This window comes from Engystomops pustulosus, chromosome 2 (genome assembly GCF_040894005.1).
Source record: "Engystomops pustulosus chromosome 2, aEngPut4.maternal, whole genome shotgun sequence".
Classification (NCBI taxonomy): domain Eukaryota; kingdom Metazoa; phylum Chordata; class Amphibia; order Anura; family Leptodactylidae; genus Engystomops; species Engystomops pustulosus.
In genome coordinates this window covers 137,360,224-137,383,569 of record NC_092412.1, presented here as the reverse complement: position 1 = coordinate 137,383,569, position 23,346 = coordinate 137,360,224, and the positions used below count along the sequence as shown (strand labels likewise).

Genomic DNA, 23,346 nt, shown 5'->3' with positions numbered 1-23,346 from the left:
TCTGTCTGATTTGCTCACGAAGGTGCGCCGCATCTGTGCGCATTTCAGGAAGTCCAGCACAGATGCTGCCACTCTCAGGGCAGCGCAGCGCCGCCTCCAACTGCCCGCTCACCGACTGTTGTGCGACGTGCCCACGAGGTGGAATTCAACACTGACCATGTTATCCAGAGTTTACCAGCAGCGCCGAGCGATTGTAGACTGCCAGATGTCAACTTCCACCAGAACTGGTAGTCAGGTCAGTCAGCTTCCTCAAGTCTACAATGAGGAGTGGACGTGGATGTCTGATATCTGTCAGGTGCTGAGTAACTTTGAGGAGTCAACACAGATGGTCAGTGGCGATGCCGCCATCATCAGCCTCACCATCCCGCTGCTTGGCCTGTTGAAAAACTCTCTGGTCAGCATGAAGTCGGAAGCTTTGCGCTCCTCACAAGAGACAGGGGAAGAAGATTCCCTTGTTGATAGCCAAAGCACCCTTAGGTCTGTTTCTCAGCGCATATCGGAGGAGGTGGAGGTGGAGGAGGATGAGGAGGAAGAGGAGGAGAATGTTGGCGAGACACAAGAGGGGACCATTGTTGAGTCCTACACTGTTGAGCGTGTATGGGCAGAAGAAGAGGAGTTGGAGGAGTTGGAGGAGGAGGAAATGGACAGTCAGGCCAGTGAGGGGAGTGAATTCTTACGCGTTGGTACTCTGGCGCATATGGCAGATTTCATGCTAGGCTGCCTATCCCGTGACCCTCGCGTTCAAAGAATTTATTCCAGCACCGATTACTGGGTATTCACTCTCCTGGACCCACGGTACAAGCAAAATCTTTCCACTCTCATCCCTGGAGAGGAAAGGAGTGTGAGAATGCATGAATACCAGCAGGCCCTGGTGCACAAGCTGAAACAGTATTTCCCTTCTGACAGCGCTAGCGGCAGAGTGCGTAGTTCTGCGGGACAAGTAGCGAGGGAGAGTAGGCGAGCAGGCAGCTTGTCCAGCACTGGCAAGGGTACGCTTTACAAGGCTTTTGCCAGCTTTATGTCACCCCAGCAAGACACTGTCACCTGTCCCCAGTCTCGGCAGAGTAGGGCTGATCTTTACAGAAAGATGGTGAGGGAGTACGTAGCTGACCATACCATCGTCCTAAATGATCACACAGCTCCCTACAACTACTGGGTTTCAAAGCTGGACATGTGGCACGAACTGGCGCTCTACGCCTTGGAGGTTCTTGCCTGCCCTGCTGCTAGCGTCTTGTCAGAGCGGGTTTTCAGTGCAGCTGGTGGCATCATCACCGATAAGCGTACACGCCTGTCGACTGACAGCGCTGACAGGCTGACGCTTATCAAGATGAATAAAGCATGGATTTCTCCTAATTTCAAATCTCCAGCAGGTGAAGGAAGCTCAACCTGAATAATTTATCCACTCCTCCTCCTCCTCATTTTCCTCCTTCTCCTCCTCTTTCTACAGTAAAGCAGAGGAAACTGGCTGTTTTTTGACAGTGCCCACTGGCTCTAGGTATAGTACTTTATGCATTTAATTTTTCTGGAGGGCCACCGACACGGTCCTCTGTTTTAAACAATTTTTGGGAGTTCCACATACAGGCACTCAAACTATTCAATTTTTCTGGAGGGCCACCTTTCCGGTCCTCTGTTTTAAACAATTTTTTGGGACTGCCACATACAGGCACTCAATCTATTCCATTTTTCTGGAGGGCCACCTACCTGCTCCTCTGGTTTAAAAACTTTTTTGGACTGCCACATACAGGCACTCAATCTATTCCATTTTTCTGGAGGGCCACCTACCTGCTCCTCTGGTTTGAAAAATTTTTTGGACTGCCACATACAGGCACTCAATCTATTCCATTTTTCTGGAGGGCCACCTACCTGCTCCTCTGGTTTGAAAATTTTTTTGGACTGCCACATACAGGCACTCAATCTATTCCATTTTTCTGGAGGGCCACCTACCTGCTCCTCTGGTTTGAAAAAATTTTTGGACTGCCACATACAGGCACTATCCAAATTGAATTGTCTCCATAGCAGCCTCCACACGTTGTCTCCATTGCTACCTCCAAAAGTCGTCCATATAGCTGCCTCCATACATCGTCCCTTTATCAAACGAGGTTTGTCAGGCCGAAATTTGGGTTGTTTTCATGCATTCCACATCAAAGTTGTTAACTTTGTCGCCACCCTGCTGTGTTATCCACAAAATACACTGGCAAACTTTTACCATTTACGGATATTATTTCAGCGCTTCTTGCGCATCTGTTTACATTCCCCTCACCCGCCATATCCTAAACTTATAAGAACGCTACTACACTTGATCTTATACAAAAGGTTCTTAGAAGTGCTGTTTGGGGAGTAGCCTAGAGACAGGGGCTTGGATTGGCGAAAGCTCGCCTAGCAGCGGAGCGCCAGCTCCATGCGCATCATGCGCTTCTTGCGCATCTGTTTACATTCCCCTCACCCGCCATATCCCAAACTTATAAGAACGCTACTACACGTAACTTGGTGCAGGCTGGGACCGAGTCTGACCCTGGGGCTGGTCATATACTGCCGACGCAGAGGATTGCGGGGCCTACCTCGGTCCAGGTCTCAAAGGCCTACTATACCTCCAAATCCTCCCACCCCTCCTCCACCTCCTCCTCCTCCGAATTACCATCCGTGGGCATGGCGCCATCAGTCTGTAGCTCTAGGCACAGCAGCAGTGCCGTTGCTAAGCGACAGCAGGCGGTGCTCAAACTGCTGAGCCTAGGTGATAAAAGGCACACCGCCCAAGAGCTATTGCAGGGCATTCCACATCAAACTTGTTAACTTTGTCGCCACCCTGCTGTGTAAGCCACAAAATATACTGGAAAACTTTTTTCATTTACGGATATTATTTCAGCGCTTCTTGCGCAGATGTTTACATTCCCCTCACCCGCCATATCCCAAACTTATAAGAACGCTACTACACTTGATCTTATCCGAAAGGTTCTTAGAAGTGCTGTTTGGGGAGTAGCCTAGAGACAGGGGCTTGGATTGGCGAAAGCTCGCCTGGCAGCGGAGCGCCAGCTCCATGCCAAGAACCAACTAACATAGTTTTAACTGCAGCACCTTTAATCTACTACTAGTTCACTGCCTCCATACATCGTCCCCTTATCAAACGAGTTGTGTCAGGCAGAATTTTGGATTGTTTTCATGGCTTCCATGTTAACTTTGTCGCCACCCTGCTGTGTAATCCACAAAATATACTGGCAAACTTTTATCATGTACCGATATTATTTGAGCGCTTCTTGCTCACCTCCTTTGGTTCCTCTCTGCTACCCATTGGTTTGAAGCCTGAGTCCATTTAGGGTATGTCGCCATGCCACTCTCTAGCCTTCCGCTGCTGCCGCTGCCTCTGCCTCTGCATGCCGTCCCCTATAGTGTCAGGGTCAATTATTGGATGTTTTAGATGCTATCTAGCTTCATTCTGTCACTCTGTCATGGCCATGCTGTTGCCCATAATTTTGGCATAATGGTGCATTTAAGCAGCCTCAGAGGCATCCATGCATGCTGCCCCTGCTGTTTCCTGTCCATTTCCGTGGTGTTTCCATCCTTTTCTGAGGTTCCCAGGTGTTTGGCCAAGCTTCCCTGTGCAGAGCCTTGGTCCCCTTGAAAAATGCTCGAGTCTCCCATTGACTTCAATGGGGCTCGTTACTCGAAACGAGCACTCGAGCATCGGGAAAAGTTCGTCTCGAATAACGAGTACCCGAGCATTTTAGTGCTCGCTCATCTCTAATTGTAATATGTTTTGCAAACTCGGCAGTTCTTACTTTCCTTTACATCAAGGATTAACTTGCATTCATTTATATTGTTTGTTATGTACACTGTATTTATTACTGAATCTGTACAGGGTAAATGAACATTGAGAGACATTTCTGACTGCGTATCTCTTACTAAAGAGAAGTCTTCAATTTTTCAGCTATAGTAGATTGATTTGCAGAAGAAAAATATACATGTTTACCAAACAGACAGCTTGACCTTTAGGCTGCATTCACACAGCCGTATGGGGGAAGTATATACGGGCGATGTATATACGTTGGATATATGTCCCCCATAGACGGCAATGTGCGCACAGCGCCGTATGGGAGAGGTACGGTGCTGCACCCCGGGAAAAAGATAGGACATGTCCTATCTTTCCCTGGAATACAGTGCCATGCCCCATGTTTCTCTATGGAGAGGAGCAGAGGTGAGCACTCCTCCCCTCCCTGGCGCCGACGTCTGCCTGCTGTACTACCGTACAGCGGACACACATTAGTGTGAATGTAGCCTTAGAATGACAGGTGCTGTCTGAAAACTTGTTTACACTTTAGAACCCTAGAATATTATGCAGACTCAATGTGAGTCTATGTGAAATGCCTTGTCATTGTTTTTGTAATAAAATGTTAACACTCCTCCCCTGGTTGAAAGTATATAAAATGTAGAGTCCCAGTCCTTAGTGTCTGCAGTTAAGGAACAGAGCTTGAAGTAGAAGACTGCCAGTCTACCTGAGCAACCAGAAGAAGAAGCTGAGGCAGGGAAACTCTGCCATAGACCCTGGGCTCCTAGTCTGTGACCAGGATTGAGCTTTATTAGGGCTTATTTTTTCCAAGATGAGTTGTACTTTTTATGTACACTTTGTACTTGGTGTAAATGTGACTTTTTGATCACTTTTTATTATGCTTTTGTTTGGTTGTATGTGCAACAATTTTTGGCATTTTTAAAATTATTTTTCGTACAGTATTCATTGTACTGGTTGAGTAATGATTTTATTGTACAGGATTCGGTTTTTGTTGTGATGTACCCTAATTTTTTATTATATGGGGTAGTTTTATATTTAGGTGACTTATATTATTTTTTAATTTTATCTGTAATAGATTGCTTGTTCAAACTAACACACTGCCATGCTGATGTATGGCAGTGAAGTACAGTAGCCGGCCTATGCAGATGCACGAGCTGACATGCACAGTGATAGATCCTGTTAAGTCATGCAACTACTAAAAGTAGTATTCCCACAAAAACAAGTTTCTTAAATGTACTCAAGATAATGAAATAACACATTCACTAATTCATTTTTATTGACAAAATTGCAGCAGATATAATTCCAAATTGTCTCTATCAGTCCTGGTGTACACAATTTTGGTTCCCCATAGACCTAAACCTTGAATCTTCAGAGTATAGGGTCGGTATACATCTTGTTCGTCTATCTAAAGCTGCACAGAGCTGAGTTTCTCTCTGCTCTCTGCAGTGGCCCCCACTCTGTCATTCCAGGACGAACTCACACAGACACAGATACTTTCTTCCTGCTTGCAAACAGCAACACATTGTGAGGAGAGTAAAGCTACAAGCTATGGGCAGAAAAGATCTTTATCTAGGGGAGGGGATGGAGGTATATACCAGAGCTGTGTATATTATGGTTATGATAGTAGAGCTCAAATTGTCATGTGTGATATGTATCTCATCAGTGGTGTGGAGTGGCAGGGCCCCATAGCAGGCTTCGGCATGGGGCCCCCCTTTCCCACTTAAAAATTATTTAAAGCATGTTTGCCTTTAAATAATAGTCATGATTACAAATATTTTTTGTACAACAATAATCCAGGTCAATATTAGAAACATTGTAATATGTATGGTCAGATAAGATGTATTATCTCTTATCAGCCCTTATCCTGCCTGCTAAACTACTCAGATTACTGTGCAGATCCAGCATCAGTGAGCAGCAGAGGAGTGTGGAGAATTACTAATTATTGAATTAGATGCAGACCTTGGAGAAGGTAACAGAAAGATATCTGGCTAACCAGAACATAAGGCTAACCCTGCATAAGAACTTTACATCACTGTGAAATTTTTTAATCTGAAGATTTGTGTTTTTCTTAGTTTTTACAGGCATAATGGAACTTGAAAGAATGTCAGGTTGGGCAGAGGAGACTGAAGACACAGAGAAAGACCCCCCTCCTAAGACGTGCTGGGAAAAATTCCACACTACAATTTCAAACTGGATGCTGCCACCTGATCACAGAACAACATATATGGAGAGGGCAAACTGTTTGCCACCTCCTATTTTTATTATATCCATTAGCATCATTGAGGTATGTGGGATAGTGCTACTAAACATTACTTACTGTATATAAAACTCATTATTTTATCATTATAAAACTCTTTTCTACCATTAAGGAGTTGGGCAAATCAAAGACAAATTGGGGGATGTATAGTTGCAGTTACATCATTTTTCTGTCTCATTACTGTCACACCAAATATTTTTTAAACCCTCTCCAGTCTGCACTTCAGTTCATTTACTCCAGATTTATGCAGTGTGACTTTTTGAAAGGTTGCAAATTTAGACACAAATCCAATCAATTGTGGCCCCTCATATTGTGCCCCAACTAGCAGCATCCCCTCATAATATGCTCCCCCTGATATTTTACCCTTACCATATTGTGGCCCTCAGTTCCCCCTCTTATTGTGCTCTCTCTAGCAGCTCACCCTCATATTATGCCTCCTACAGCAGCTACCACTTATAGTATGCACCACCTCATATTAGCCCCACCCCCGGCTCTATTGTGACCCCATCATATTGTGCCCTTCAGCCCCCCCTCTTATTGTGCTCCCCCCAGCAGCTCACCCTCATATTATGCCATCCAGAGCAGCATACCACTTATATTATGCCCCAGCAGCTCCCCCTCATATTCTGACCCAATCACCTCCTCCTTTCCATGTTGTTGCATAAGTAAAAAAAATAATGCTATCATATCATCTCACCTGTTGGTTTCTGCTGCACACACTAGATGTCCTTACTCTTAAAAACTGTAGTAAGATCATGCCAAATCTGCCCCAGTGACTTATTCCCACGCTCGCAAATGGACTTTAATGATCTATTTCAGAAAGCAAATGTGAAAGAACTGCAAGTTTCTTTTTTGTTTGATTATAAAAATGGCTGAGAAGGTCCTAGCAGATAGTCGCCCAACTCAGATCACTGTAGTACCCTTTCCTTGTTGTCTGTAGTCAGACAACATCTTGATCTCAAGTTTTCTTCATCACTCCCCATCCGATGTGGTTGCTGCAAATTCCTGTTTCAGTAGAAATCCCACCGTCCTGGGAGTATGGTACCTGACCCGCAGCTGCATGTGGAATATGACATTGCCCTTTACCTCTAGTCTACATGCCTGCAGACAAACTATTCTTATCAGTTTCAACAAGATTTTATTGATAGTAAAACATAAAGATGCCTTACAATAGAACATGGCAAAACAGAAACCCCCCAAATGGGAACTTGTATAAATGAATCTTGTTAGGTACATAGCCAGCTACTGCACCAAATAGGAAAACAATTCAGTGGTGGGGAAGGGGGGGGCACAGGCGGAGGAAGAAAGATGTTAACATTTATCATTGGATCAGTATATGCAATAGAGCATAAAGAAATCAGCCTAAATAACAGATATGGGGGAGCCACATCACCTCAAAAAAGCTTTTAAGGGGATAATATTAACGCTCTCTTAAGAGTGGGAGATCCCTGCATGGCAGGTTTGGAACCTTTTTAGCCGAGAGAGCCATGAACTCCACGTATTTTCAAAGGGTTCCGTGACAGCTTACAAAATGCACATGTCCCACAGAAGATTGGTAGCCAAAGCAAATGTCCCCCAGTAGATATAGGTAGCCACAGCACATGCCTCCCAATAGATAGGTAGCCACAGCATGTGTCCCCATTAGTTAGGTAGCCACAGCATGTGCCCACCCAATATATAGGTAGCCACAGCACATGTCCCCCAGTAGATAGGTAGCCACAGCCCATGCCCCCCCAGTAGATAGGTAGCCAAAGCACATGTCCCTGGCTGTCCCTGGTTTTTGGAACCCTCCGATAATGGAAGCGAACACTGCTGCGAAGTACAATAGAAATGCCGGACTACGCTCAAGGCGGTCTGGCGTATTCATGAGGGGCCAGAGCTATGGGCAGTCACCTGCCAAACTATGGACACCGGACCTGATCAAAGCAGCCCAGTGTTTCTATTGTACTTCGCAGCAGTGTTTGCTAGCTTTATCAGATGGTTCAGAAAACGCTAGCCGTGTTACACTGCTGCATTAGAGATAGCGTTAGGAGCTGCTTACTTTAATAAGCAGCTCCTAGTGCTTTTTTTTATTGGTGACAGGTCCTCTTTAACTCTCTTTAAAACTCTTTAATCAGCCAAAGCTGTGATGCTACACTGTGTTTTTTATATTAATGTACAACCCCTTAATCTATCATCTTTCATGTTTGTTTTACATACCTTATATATTCTTTAATTTTTTTTTTATTTTACAAAAAAGTACTATTCATAAATATCTTTTTCCAGAAATAAAAGTATTAATTGACACATATGAATATAAGCATGGCATTATGACTTCATACTACCTGAATTGCTCTTACTAATTTATATGAAATGTGGTACAATTATTTACCTGTAAAGAGAAGTGAAAAGAGATAAAATAAGGATTAGTCTAATGCATCAACCCTGACATAAGTGGAACCATTTCCAATAAAAGATGATTCAAATTTTATAGCCAATTACCATTATACTAGTGGAGCCTAGTCATTTTCTTACAGAGCGCTTCATCCTTGTACATCTCTTCTACTTAGCCTTGATTCAAAATATGTGACTGTGTCCATTCAGTCCAGGGGATTAATATTAAGTCACACCTTTATTTCACAGGGGTAAGCATATCCGTAAATCTCAATGACTAGATCCAGTCATTCCCATCTTCTAGCGTAAGAGTTTAAGGCTACATGTGTCAGAAAAATTTACAGTAGGTGTAATAGTTTTAATGTCTTAAAACTAAATTAAGAGACAGACTAGACTACATTGTAGTGTATATGTTCAAGTGTATGCTGCACTTGTCTGATGTGTCTTATATGTACAGGTATAATGTATGCATCTGATTTGAATTGGGGAGGGGGTGAGAATGCCATAAATATCACATCATTATTTTTGCATCACACTCATTGCTCTTGCACAGAATATGCTGCTTAACCAGTCAGGTCATCAATGGTAGCAGTTTCCTGTGTGTATAGAGGGACCATGAAGTACAGACCATCCTTTTAAGGGAACCTGTCACCAGATTTTCACTAATAAACCTAATGTCCCCATAGCAGTATGCTAACTATTGCCCACACTGCTTTTAGCCCAAAAATGCATACTTCCTATCCCCATAAAATGAACTGTGTAAGACTACCTGGCACCTTGGCAGAGGGAGCTGTGAGTCCAGAGGGTGTGTGTTATTCGTGCAAGTCACTGCCAGAAAGAGCAGAGGTGGGAGTATTTTTCATACAAGTCGCTGTGTGACTCAGCCCATGTCTCCAGCATCTCCCTCATTAACCCCTCCCTTCTGCAGAGCAGAGTAGAGGATGACGTCAGCCGAAGGGAGGGGGGATAAATGAGATGCAGGAGACATTGGCTGAGTGACACAGCGACTCGCAGGAAAAATACTAACCCCTCGGCTCCTTCTGGCAGGGAGCCATGTACGCTTATAGAGGGGATATAAACTATGCATTTTTTAGTGTGGGAAATAGTTAGCATATTGCTATGGATACCTGTTATTAGTATTTGCCATGATTTGAAATCATACCTGTGTTTTTAGTAGCAGCAGCATAAAAATGCATTTATATTCCATTTATATCCCATATTGAAGATGGACTGAAATGTGCAGGGCTGCACAACTGTGTGAGATCTGAATGTGGAGCCCATACCCTATACCAGTGGTGGCGAACCTTTTAGAGACCGAGTGCCCAAACTCAACCAAGACCCACTAATTTATCGCAAAGTGCCAACACAGAAATGTAATTTGTGATTTATACTCCCTTCTCTGTCACAGCTTTCATTGATACCACCACCCTGATGACACCAATAAAGCACAAAATAGAAGAAATTTGGATGACCATTGTAGCTTCCCTCCATGATCCCATCAACAGAAAGAATTGTCAGGGCCGGAGCAGGAACTCTAATGGTAATCCAGATTTGTCCACACCTTCCCACTCCTCCAGTAGTCCCAGGTAGCGCTGTCACTTTAAAATAGCTCTGTGCATAGCAAGTCCTGGGCTGTCTGGGAATTCAGGAAGATACCTGGAGTCATTTCTGGTCATGGTCTGGGTGCCCACAGAAATGGCTCTGAGTGCCACCTCTGGCACCCATGCCATAGGTTCGCCACCACTGCCCTATACTCTTAGTCACAGCAGAGGGGATTGGCAGTGGATCAGTTTAAAAGGAGAGATCAAAGAATACAAAAATTTGTCAGAGAAAGACCTCAAGTACAGAAAATAATCAATGATTCTGAGCCCACACCATCAAGAAGATACCTGAAATACTACAAAAAGATTGGCGTGTAAACAATGGTTCCATATATCAAAAACATCACTTATTTGAATATTAGGAAAAAAATCTAACTTTATTGTAACAAGCTCTCTAAAAACAATTTAAAATACAAAACTGTGCTCATGGGTCTGGTGGGAATAAACCAGTGTTAACCTAACCCCCTACCCAGTGAATACACAAATTTGAGGACATATGCATCAAGTCCTAGAATATAAATATATTTCTCACAGCCCTGCTGCTACTAACAAGCAGAGCCGGATTATAAGGGGGTGCCTGGGGAGCGTGCCCTGGTCCCCCCCACCACTTTACTCCTATGGGGGCTCCACTTGTTTACACTGTGGGCGATTTGGGCAGTCGCATGGCTGCCGCTATTGCCCACTAGATGGGTGTGAAACCGCTGGTAATCAGGGCGATTTATTTGGATTTCTGGCAGAGCAAGGGAACAATGTTCCGTGCCTTGCTATTGATGTAGGAGCGCAGCACGCAGGAAGTCCTGGAGTGTCCTGGTGCAGGCGGCACAGTGAGGTCACACACAGTGATGCCTGCACCAGATGTCTGACCAGTCGGAAGAGGAGGTTGTTGATATGTGCAGCGGCAGAAGGTAAGTAAAGTTTTACTATTTTACTGGGAACTGTATAAAGTTAATGCCTGGAGGCTATATATAGTTAATGCTGGGGGCTGTATATAGTTAATGCTAGGGGACTGTATATAGTAAATGCTGGGGGGGGGGCTGTTAATAGTAATGATGGGGACTGTATATAGTTAATGTGGGGGGCTGTATATAGTTTAATGTAGGGGGGCTGTATACAGTTAATGCAGGGGGCTGTATATAGTTAAAGCAGGGAGGCTGTATGTAGTTATTGTTAGAGAGTTGTATATAGTTATTGCTGGGGGCTATAAATAGTTAATGCAGGGGGGCTGTATCTAGCTATTGCTGTGGGGCTGTATATAGTAATTACTTGGGGCTGTATGTAGTATATACTGGGGGATGTATATAGTGAATACTGGTGGTTGTATATAGTGAAAATTGGGAGCTATATATAGTTATTGTTAGAGAGCTGTATATAGTTATTGCTGGGGGCCTGAATATAGTGATTTATGGGGGTGTATATAGTGATTACTGCGGGCTGTATATAGATATTGTTTGGGGCTGTATATAGTTATTGTTAGGGGTCCATATGTAGGGATTTCTGGGGGCTGTATAAAGTTAATGCAGGGGGTTGTATATAGTTAATGCTGGGAGCTGTATATAGCTAGTATAGTATATAGTTAAGGGGCTGTATATAGTTATTGCTGGGGAACCTGTATATAGTGATTACTGTGGGGCTGTATATAGTTATTGTAAGGGGGCTGTATATGGATATTATTGGGGGCTGTATATAGTTATTACTGGGGAGGCTTTATATAGTTATTAATTTCAAGTCTGTATATAGTTATTGCTGGGGGGGCTTTATGTTACTGTACCCTGTTTGGACCACATTCAAATATTTTGTGCCAAGTGGCCCACACCAACCTTACTCAAACACAACTGTATAATTGCAATAATCTCCAGGATTGCAAAATTACAAAAATCAAGTACATCTCCAGTTGCATCTCCAACAGTGAACACTTCATGCCTGAAGCTTTAGATGTGTGCTACCTAATACATCTGTTCTGAAACTATATAGATTCCTAAGTAATCCTACTTGTACCATATTTATATGTGCTTGTAAGGTGTAGAATCTCCAGGGTAGCAACTGTTACCACATGGGGCCAAAAGTCAGTTCATATGTGAAGGCCACCACATGTCAGTTGGACTTCAACAGTGTGTGGCAACTGAGACCGTCTTTTCTGGTCTTAAAGTTAAAGGGACCAAGCTGCCCTTAAACTATAGTGTTGCTGTTTGTGAATAAAGATATTCTTTTATATATTGTTTTTTGATTGAAGTCCAATTTTGACAGTCAAGAACAGATGACAGAAGGAGATGCATGCTCCGATCTAAAAAAAAAAATGGGCAAACTGTATTTTTTTAGAAGTAAAAAAAAAAATTCTATTTTCTCTTTTTTTCTCTGATCCAGCTGGGCGTTTTCATTTACTATGCAGTATGGATGCCACAGAAACAATGGATCACCTTGGATACTGGTATTACTAAGAGTCCATTTATTTACCGCCCTGATAAGCGAGAGGAAGCATGGAGATTTTTATCTTACATGTTGGTTCATGCAGGGTAAGTATGAAAACTTGAGACCTTGTCTCTGACATTAGCAGACATATAGACATTTTAGCTTCTTTAAATGAGTTCCTTGCATCAGAATACTCACAGGAATTCACAGACATCTACTTTCATGTGAAAACATGTTAAAACAACAACTATGACCCTGAAGGGTATGTGTTTGTTAGCAAGTCATTATAATACTCTATTGAATAAGTGAACAAATACATTGGTTGACTTTTCTTATTGGATGGAACTAGTTGTGATTGTTCTATAGACCTTTAGCCTTAGACCTATCACCCAATAAGTTTTGCGATAATCAGCTAATCAATAACTGGGATGGGGAGTAATAGTGCTCACCATCCCAGGTTTAACACATGTTTTACAGACCTCACCGGTGTATGGAATTTAATTTGATAGCTATATGTGGAAAGTCTCAATAAGTAACATTAAAAGACAGAAGTAGAAACATTCCCTTAGCTTTGGTAACAAGCATTGTAGGTATCATAACTAAAGTGTAGTTACTAATATACCAGATATTTTGTATCTATTTGATGCATTTTTCCTTCTGAACACTATGCTATTAGAGGATTCACAGACGTAGTATTTAGGAATTAAAATATAACTTTTATTGATGTAGAAATTACAAACCCCCCAAGTATTAAAATATCTGGTACAACCTAAATGTTGTGTGAAGTTTTTGTTGTCAATCCACATACGATATTTTTGTGTGAATCTTTATTGTTGATCCACATATATTAAAGTGCGCAAGATCATACAATGGTCAAACTAATCCCATATTTTTCGCATAGACTAGATTAGTTAGACCTATTTGTCAACAGAGAAGCGTATTGTGCAAACATGTATCATTATACTTGTCAGTCAGACCAGTGCATTCATACACTCCCTTGTCTAGCTACTGACAAACTCTTGCCCTATTCTGCTACTGATACGTGGTCTAACATACCACCATCAGGACACCATCTTTATTGTTTTTGTTGTGTGAGTGAGTATTAGGACCATATGACAAAATTCTCTCATAACGTTCCCCTGATGAGCCCACATGTTGAGAATTTTGTCATATGGTCCTAATAGTCACTCACTATAGTGTGCAGTGAATCTGGGATGGAAAATGGGAAATACAGTGGTTATTTTTTAATAAAATGTCCAGTAGCCTCCCCTCATCAATGAAATGCCCAGCAGCCTCCGCTCATTAATAAATGTCCAGCAGAAGCAACCCATCAGTAATAAAATGTCCCCCTTAATAATGAAATGCCCAGCACCTGTAGCCCCCTAAAAATAAAATGCCTAGCAGCCGTGGCCCAGTAATAATAAAATGACCAGCAGCCATGGCCATCTAATAATGAAGTGACCAGTAGCCATGGCCCAGTGATAATGAAAAGCCCTGCAGTCAAGGCCCTCTAAAAATGAAATGCTACAAAGCCAAGGCCCTCTAATAATGAAATGCCCAGCAGCAAAGTCCCTCTAATAATGAAATACCTTGCAGCCATGTCCCCCTTAAAATAATAAACGTATATACTTGCCTGAGGCACTCTCTGCAGCTCCTCTTCTCCTTGTCGCTCCACCATGCAGATTTTGATTTTGAGGGAGAGGCGTATGAGACATGTAGGATACTAAGATGTTCTTGGTAATATAATGTGCCTGCAGGGTTGTATGGCAACAGCTCTCTCCCTTCAAATGGATCAGGACATATTCATGTGAAAGTGCATTGGTGTTCAGTATGTATCTCATGTGCATTGCTAATATAAGGTAGGTGATGGTGAGGTTCAGTAAAGAGAACCTGAGCAGTTGCCAGACTTGTAAATAGAGAGTGGGCACTTGTACTTGCAGAAACATGTCTCTGTTTTTCATCCAGTAACTTAACTGAGTGCCAATAACATGGCTAAAACGTAGGAGCTCTAGACATAGCTTATCTTAAGGTTTTTAACCCCTTAAGGACGCAGCCATTTTACAGCTTAAGGCTCAGCCCGATTTTTTGGATTCTGACCTGCGTCGCTTTATATGGTTATAACTTTTGAACACTGTTACTTATCAAAACGATTCTGAGATTGTTTTTTCCCCACATGTTGTACTTCATTTTAGTGGTAAATTTTGGCTGATAAGTTTTGCGTTTATTTACAAAAAAAAAGAAAATATGATAAATTTTTTGAAAAATTTGCCATTTTCGAAATTCAAAATCATTGCGTTTTCAGGCAGATAGATTTACCACCCAAATAACTTGCAGAATAACATTTCCCATTTGTCTACTTTACATTTTCATAATTTCTGAAATGTTTGGATAATTTATTTTGACGTCACGCGGCCTACAAATAGAATATCGCTTTTCCGGATTTTCAGAATTGACTATTTTGGGGATAAATACAGTTTTGAATGAAATTTTACATATTTAGCATCAAAACCCCCTATATAATCTACCCATTTTCAAATCTGCACCCCTCAAGCTATCAGAAACAGCTTTTACGAAGATTGTTAACCCCTTGAGATCTTCATAGTAATTGAATCAAAATGGAGGTGAAATTTAGAATGGTCATACTGTTCCCTTATACGTTCATTTAGCCCTAAAATTTACACATTTCCAAAATATAAAAAGAGAAAACCCACCATACAATTTGTTCTGCAATTTCTCCTGAGTGCAGCGACCCCCCACATGTGGCTGTGACTTGTTTTATGGGCGCACAGCAAGGCGCAGAAGGGAAGGAGGGCGCTGCAGCTGCCAGGATTTTAGTTTCCTCATTGGCCCCTTTTGAAGGCTATAAAATTTTCGCTTTTTCGTTATTGGGGCCATGTGACGGCATTTTTTTTGCGGGATGAGATGCTTTTTCCATTGTTACCATTTTGGGGTTGGTATCACCTATTGTTGAAAATTTAGGAACTTTTTTTGAGGGCAGGAGTAGAAAAGCATCAATTCTGTACTGGATTTTTGACTTTTTTTTTTTTTGGTGTTCACCGTATAGACTAATAATCCTGTTATCTTTATTCTATGGGTCGATACGATTACGGGGATACCAGACATGAATATATTTTCTTACGTTTTACTAAATTTGTCAAACAAAACCCTAATGTGGGGAAAAATCTATAATTTTTGTATTGCCATCTTCCAAGTGGCATAACTTTGTTACGTTTTTGGCTACGGAGCTGGTTGATGGCTTGTTTTTTGCGGGACATGTTGTACTTTGCACCAGTATCATGTCTGAGTACATATGGTTTTTTGGTCGCATTTTATAGCATTTTTTGTGGGATTGAAAAGGTAAAAATCATAATTTTTGGAGGGTTTATAACATTTTTTTTTTACGGCGTTTATCGTGGGGGTTCAATAATGATTTACTTTTATTCTACGGGTTGTTACGGACGCGGTGATACTATATATGTGGGGTTTGTGTTATGATTTAGACTTTTTTTTTGAGTTATATGTCTCTTTATATGTTTTGGGGGTTTGGGGCATTTTTAGTGATTTATGACTTTATTTTTTTATTGAATAACTTTTTTTTTTACTTTTTCACTTTTATACCATGGTACATGAAGAAGCAATCTTCTGATTGCTTCTTCATGATAATATTCTGCAATACTGATGTATTGCAGAGTATTATCAGTGTCAGCCTATGCACTTGCATAGGCTGGCACTTTGCCAGTAAGATGACGTCACAGACGCCATCTTACTGGCAATTCTTGCTAGTAACTCTGGGGACCAGATCGGACCCCAGAGTTACTATAGCAACGATCGGCGCCCCCCGAAAACGGTTCGGGGGGGCCGATCGTGGGGGAAAGACCCCCCAGATACTTGTTAGATGCCGCGGTCGCGCTGACCGCGGCATCTAAAGGGTTAAGCACCCGCGATCGGAGACAACTCCGATCGCGGGTGTTACACTGGGGTGCCGGCTATTAGTTACAGCCGGCACCCCGTGTTTCCCGATGCCGGTTCGGCTCTGATCCAGAGCCGAACCGGCATAAGCGCCGTGGCGGATATATCCGCCACTGAGCCCTAAGTCACTGCGCTCCGTGGCGGATATATCCGCCGCGGAGCGTGAAGGGGTTAAAGAACATGCATAGTGCAAAAAAGAGATAGGAGGCAATGTAGGACAAAGATGGCCATGTGAGATATGCTGGATAGCTAGTGTGGAATAGCAGGATAGTAGCTGTAAAGTGTATGGCACATACTACATGGCCCTCTATTCTTTCAATCAACTTCACCAGTTATCAAGAATAAACAGCAGTTTATCAAAGCAGGAATGTATGTTTTTTCTTTGTCTTAGAGTACAACATATTATTGGGAACCTGTTTCTACAGCTTTTTCTTGGAATCCCTCTGGAGATGGTCCATAAAGGACATCGCGTTGGATTAGTTTATATTGCAGGAGTCATTGGAGGTCAGTGTTATTGCAAGTGTTAAGCTATGTTCGCATGTTTTGGTCATTTCCTTAGAGGATCATAATGTTCTTTTACTTCAAAGTGTATGCTAGGGACCCCTGCATTGTACATATTTAGCACACTGTTACATGACCTTTAAAGTCTTATTAGTACCTCCCTTTTTAAACAAGGTTTAAATTACTCAAGTGAAATTAAATAAAAAAAAATAAAAAACGTAATTATAAAAAAATTAAATTATGTAAATCTAATATTTATTTATTTATGTATGTCAGATATCTAAAGTTGTATATTAATGTACAAATTAAATCAATTTCTCCTGTAGAGCATTTAAAAAAAAATAAATTACTTTAGTAAGCAGCTCCTAGTGCTGAAAATTTGGGTGACAGGTCCTCTTTAACTTTCAAATTGTGTTGCAAGCCCAAGCGCTTACATGCATCAGGAAGAAGAAGGTGAACTCTGTCGGACCTGAGCGGGGAAGCAACACACATGCAGGATATCGGGCGCACAATCTTAGTGAATCATGGCAGAGTGCATTATCGTCGGACGATGCACTTTCGGTGAACTCCTCCGGACGGGTAAGTAAATGTTGCCCATTGGGTTTACCCGCATCCAAAAAAGCCATAAAATATAAATCGTTATACTAGAAGGTGAACGCTGTAACAGAAAAAGAATGGCCAAATCGCTACATTTTTACCATTTTGCAGCTGATAAAATTTGAACAAAAAGTAATTAACCTCTTCTGGACTGCTATTTATACATCCTACTGTTCCAGTCTAACTATATGGGGCAGACTTACTTACCCGGTCCATTCGCGAACCAGCGGCGCGTTCTCTGCGGTGGATTCGGGTCCGGCCGGGATTCACTAAGGCAGTTCCCCCCAGGTCCACCAGGTGGCGCTGCTGCGCTGAAGTCCGCCGAGACCCGCCGGAACGCACTGGAGTACAACGGCCTATTCCTGGTGAAGGTAAGCACGAGTCCCACGGCCTTTTTTTTTTTTTTTAATGCGGTGGTTTTTCCGAATTCGTTGGGTTTGCCCCAAAATCCCGGGGAAATACATGGAAAATCGGCACAAATCGGAAATATTTGGGTAACCTGTCGGGAAATCACGAATCGGGCCCCCTATAACTTAGAATTGATCAAAGTGCCCCCATTATTTATTCTCCCTAACTAGCCAAATATACTTACCGGATTTATATGGATTGTTGTTTTTCTAACCAGGGTCTTTGGCCAGCTCCATCTTTGATCCACACCTTGCTCTGGTAGGAGCGTCTGGAGGAGTGTATGCCTTAATAGGAGGTTACTTCATGAATGTCATAGTGGTGAGTTGATCTTTTTTGTATCCGTTTCAGCTGTCCTAGCTGAAATTTCTCATTGAAGCAACTATTTTACTCTACAGTTAATAGGATCAATTATTAATGAATTATTTTTATCTAAAAGCTACCTTTTATAGTGGTGTAGACAAGAGATGTTGTAAAATGAACTAAATGTAATAGATATGTGTGTAAAGTGTCTATTTTACTATGCAAATAACGTGAAATTATAAAATTAAAAAGTAAATCTTAATAACTATTGCTTCCCAAATTATGGTGAAACTGTCATAAAGCTCTTGAATTGTTCTAGTATTCTGCCATAAATTACACCAAATTATATGATATGCTACAGATTTCATGTGCATAAGCTGACTGAGCTAATACCCTGCAATACATCAATATTGCAGGATATTATCATGAACAAGCAACCAGATAATTGCATGTTCATGTCCCATGGTGAAACAAATAAAAAAAGTAAAATAAAAAAGTAATTCAATAAAAAATAAATTAATAAAAGTGCCCAATGGCATATAATGTCAAAAAAGTCAAAATCATTACACAATCCCCACACATATGGTATCACTGCATCCGTAAGGACCTGTAGAATAAAAATAAATCATTATTGACCGCTGTAAAACAAACTGTAGAAAAACCCACCAAAAATATGATTTGTTCATTCTCCATCCCACAAAAAATGCAACAACAAGTAATAATATATCTTCTCCACATACAGGTGCAAAGTACTTCATATCCAGCAAAAAACAAGCAATCCACCAGCTCCGTAGACAAAAAAATAAAAGTGTTATGCCACTTGGAAGACGGCAATAGATGTTTTCCCATATTAGGTTTTATTGTGATAAATTTAGCAAAATGTAAGAAAAATATGTAATTATGGTATCCACGTCATCATACTGACCCATAGAATAAAAATATGACAGTTATTAGGCTGTACTGTAGCATGGCAGTATATGATAGGATTGATCAGATAACCTAAGGTTAAAGTACCCTAGGTAGTCTGAAAAATAGTGAAAGGAAAAATAAAAAAAAGTTTAAACAAAAAAATTATAATAAAAAAACCCTAAAAATTCAAAACACCCCCCCTAGAACTGATATAAATATTAATAAATAGTAAAAAAACACATTCTAAAAATTCAAAACACCCCCCTAGAACTGATATAAATATTAATAAATAGTAAAAAACTCATTAGGTATCGCTGCATTCGAAACTGCCTGATCTATCAAAATATAATAACAGTTTTTCACTGTGTTTAACCCTGGAACGGAAAAAAGCGCCCAAAGTAAAAAATGGTACTTTTTGCCATTTTGAAAAATATAAAAAAAAATCAATAAAAAGTGATCAAAAGGTCGCAGTCCTAAAAATGATAGCAATGAAAAATCAGAAGTCGCAAAAAATGACACCACCCACAGCTCCGTACAGTAAAGTATGAAAAATTTATTGGTGCCAGAAGATGGCAAAATCCAAACTCTTTAATTTTTGTAAATGTTTGAAAACATTATAAAACCTATATAAATTTGGTATCCCCATAATTGCAACGACCCAAAGAATAAAATGGACATGTCATTTGTGGCACACAGTGAAAGCTGTACATGGCAAAATTTAAAAAAGTTATAGATTTTTGAAGGTGGGGAGTGAAAAATATAAATGAAAAAACTGAAAAAAGGCCAGGACGTTAAGGAGTTAATAATGTGGCCAGTGCAAAAAAAAAAAAAAGTAAAACTAATACTCACTTTCTCACACGCTCTGGTTGTCTCTGTTTGATGACATCACCTAGGTCCTTCAGAGTAAAAGATCAGCATAGACAAACGGGTCTGCACTGAGCTGTGTCACTCTACCACCTGGATCTGTGTCCAAAGACACAGATGCAAGTGATATAACATAGACAGTACTGATTAACCAGCTCTTCAGGGCTCTGCATATGCCACCTGAGGTGGGGTCTTCATCCCGCCTCATGACGGATGAAGCCCTACTGGCAGGATACATGCAGAGGTCCAAAGCTACTGGCAGGATGGCAGGAAATGCACAGAATTGGGTCAGAATTCCCCCTAAGACACCTTAGCAGCAGCCTTCTATGCAGATCCAGGATCTTCCCCCACCTGCTGATACAACCATGAGTTCATTTACAAACCCCCAGCCTTCCAGAGATCCTAAAAAGCAGCTTGATGTGGGCAATAAAGCAGCTTCGGGGCAATATGGAGTGTGGATAAACCCTGGTAGCAGACTGTGGGAAGCACTGTTTAATGCCTTCTGCTGTGTGGCCACTCCCTAAACTGGATAACAATTTCCTGTAGCCCTCAAGTATATTATCCCTGTTGTGGCCCACCAACTAATAATGTCCCTTTCCTGTAGCCCCCATACCAATTACGCTAATAGTAAATAGAACACTTTTTTTTAGCAGAATGTTCAATGTTGCCAAGTAGAAAATTGATCATTGTTAGAGATGTGGACAACATGGAAAAAAATGTTTTGTTTGTTTTCACAGAATTTCAAAGATATGGTGCCATTGTTTGGAATTTTTAGAATAATTTCAATAGTCTTAATAGGTAAGTTCTTCTAATACACTTATAGAGTAACTAGTTTGCAGTTGATTTATCAAACTGTTTTTGTTACCTTTAGAATACGTCAGAGAGCAGCTTTCTTTTTCAAGAGCACTATAAGAAATTAAAGCGGTGCTGCTTTTTCTCCTGTAGCAACCAGATTTTGAACCAGTTGACGATTCCATAAATATTACCTATATTTCACTCTTTTTTGGCTTATTATCTTTAGCGACAGGAAGCCATTGTAAATTACCCTACACAGTCAGCATAGTGGTTGCCATTATAAGAATCATTGAGATTATATGGATTTTTATTTTTGTTTGGCTTGTGAAAGTTAAATCCTGAAATGTCACTCTCTTTGTTGTATAGTTGGGACTGATGTTGGCTTTGCCCTCTACAGAAGATATATTTCTAAAGTAGCTGGTCCTCAGGTAAAGTTTTCTTTTAATCTATAATAGTAAATGGTGATTTTATATCACCCATATTGTTTCATGTGATTGTTATTACTCTGTAATGTCTTGTTTTATTTGTATATGTACCCCATGATCTGTACAGCACTGCTGAATATGAAGGCACTATATAAAGAAAGCTTTATTATTATTATTATTATTTTCTAACATGAGGGGACATGAATTTGTACATGCATTTCTAGGAAAGCTGGCTCATAAACACTGCAGTCTTTTTGACAAAATGTACTAAATATGTATAGTATCACATTGCCACGTTTCACACACTCACATATAGGTCTTACCATCCCAAATCCAAGCTGTTGGTTGATCACTGGTACCTTTAACTAGTTTTGAAGCTATTGCTTTGTATTTTTAAGAAACAATAAACAATATGGGGGCATTTATTTAATGAAATAATCGCGAATTCTTGAAATGGTGACAAGATATGATTTTTCAACACAGTGCTTACTGCTAAAATCATCATGAAAGTGAGAGGGACAACATTCTGGTTAGGACAGGGAAAGGACTTCCTGTCTACTACGGCCAGGATGTGTAAAGAAACAGGATTGTCAATCAAAAGAAGGAGGAGGGGTTTAATGGCAGTCTGGAGAAAAGTTGACTTTTCTCTTCAGAAATTGACTCTTATGAACTCATTTGAATATCAGAAAATATGTTGTAATTTAAGTACAGTGCCTCTGTGGTAGATAATTTTAGGTGCTATGGGGAGAATTTTAACCCTTTACCAGTTACTAATGTGAGGTCTAAAGGTCTGGGGACATGTGTTCTTTAAGCCTGGTGTTTTCTTGGCATTTTTCTATGTGTGTGATCCAATTTGGAATATATGGCAAAGTACATTAATTAAACTAATGATATATATACAAAATATGTGTCAGAAGTCTTTTATTTACAGGCTACATTTTCTTTTAACAACAATGTACCTTATTTAGTAATGTTCCTGTCTTTTAAATCCAGGTCTCCTTTGTGGCTCACTTTGCAGGAGGGCTCGCCGGAATGACAATTGGGTACACAGTTTTTAGCTGTTTTGACAAAAACCTGATAAAGGACCCAAGATTCTGGATCTGCATTGCTGCATATGTTGCTTTCTTGGTTTTTGCTGTATTCTTCAATATATTCCTCTCACCGGTGTCCTAATGTTTATACCAGTAGTAGACCACAATATGTGGATTCTTAGAACGTGTGGCTTGCAGGCGTGGTAACGACTACCGGTACATACTGTTAATAATATGTGTGTCATTTTATGTTACAACAATGGCCTTTGGTCATGGATGCAACTACTACCTCTGGCCCCCCATATCTGTTTATTTAATGAAATCTTTTGAAAATGCTAAAAACATGGATGCAAACCCATGATAACTGAAACAAAAAAAGAAAGGTACTGATTTGCAGCCATCAAATCATCCTTCATCTTGATCCAAATGATTTTTGTATTTTTAAAAAACCTTTCAAAAGATTTAAAAAGACCAATGCATACCTCAATACCAGATTCACTTGGGAATATAAAAAAACCTTTGAACTTTACTAAACATACTTGTTAGATATTGGAAAAACTGTAACTTATGTAAAATGTAAATATGCATGAAGTGCCTTGATGTGGATAATACTTGACTATTGCATATTGCTTTTTAGATTGTAAAATAAATGTCTTAAATTTATTTTATTTTGTAAATGGAGACTTTGCCATCAAAAACCACCTTAAGGTGTGGGGAGACTTAAAGGGGTTTTCCCACAAAAGAAAATTCTCACATCTCAATCCCCTAGTGATATTAACACAATACAGATAATTTTAACCCCTTACTTTACAATTTTACTCAACTTTATTTCTGTTTTAACTCCTATTGCTCAGTGATGGTCAGTGTAAAATACAAATTATGATCCATCTAGTTCTGTGGGATGACAATGTGGTTACAGGGTACAGGGTTTATATGTACTTTCATCTGGCTTCTGACATTGTACTAACACACTGAAACAGAGTGAGATAAGACAGATCAGAGATGATGAGATGCCTATTGCACACACAGCTCTGCTACATCTCAATGACATGTGCCTGCTTCCCTCAGATCACTTATCTCCTTGTAGCTTGCAGTTTGCAGCTCATCTCTCTGCTCACTATGCGCAAGC

At 40.7% G+C, this 23,346-nt stretch overlaps 1 protein-coding gene across 3 annotated transcripts in view; it reads left to right on the top strand.

Moving 5' to 3' along the window:
- The window catches only part of RHBDL2 (rhomboid like 2), a 32,750-nt gene extending 9,870 nt beyond the window's left edge, over nucleotides 1-22,880 (top strand). For 2 of the 3 annotated variants that reach the window (XM_072136645.1, XM_072136644.1), the window contains exons 2-8: nucleotides 5,854-6,065; nucleotides 12,374-12,522; nucleotides 16,779-16,891; nucleotides 18,111-18,211; nucleotides 20,704-20,764; nucleotides 21,128-21,189; nucleotides 22,180-22,880. In XM_072136645.1, coding sequence (XP_071992746.1) covers nucleotides 5,868-6,065; nucleotides 12,374-12,522; nucleotides 16,779-16,891; nucleotides 18,111-18,211; nucleotides 20,704-20,764; nucleotides 21,128-21,189; nucleotides 22,180-22,359 — 864 coding nt within the window. In that variant the 5' untranslated portion in view covers nucleotides 5,854-5,867 and the 3' untranslated portion in view covers nucleotides 22,360-22,880. Of the gene's footprint in view, nucleotides 1-4,458; nucleotides 5,751-5,853; nucleotides 6,066-12,373; nucleotides 12,523-16,778; nucleotides 16,892-18,110; nucleotides 18,212-20,703; nucleotides 20,765-21,127; nucleotides 21,190-22,179 lie in introns of those variants that run through there. The other variant, XM_072136643.1, reaches the window with a different exon arrangement.
- The last annotated feature ends 466 nt before the right edge of the window (nucleotides 22,881-23,346 follow it).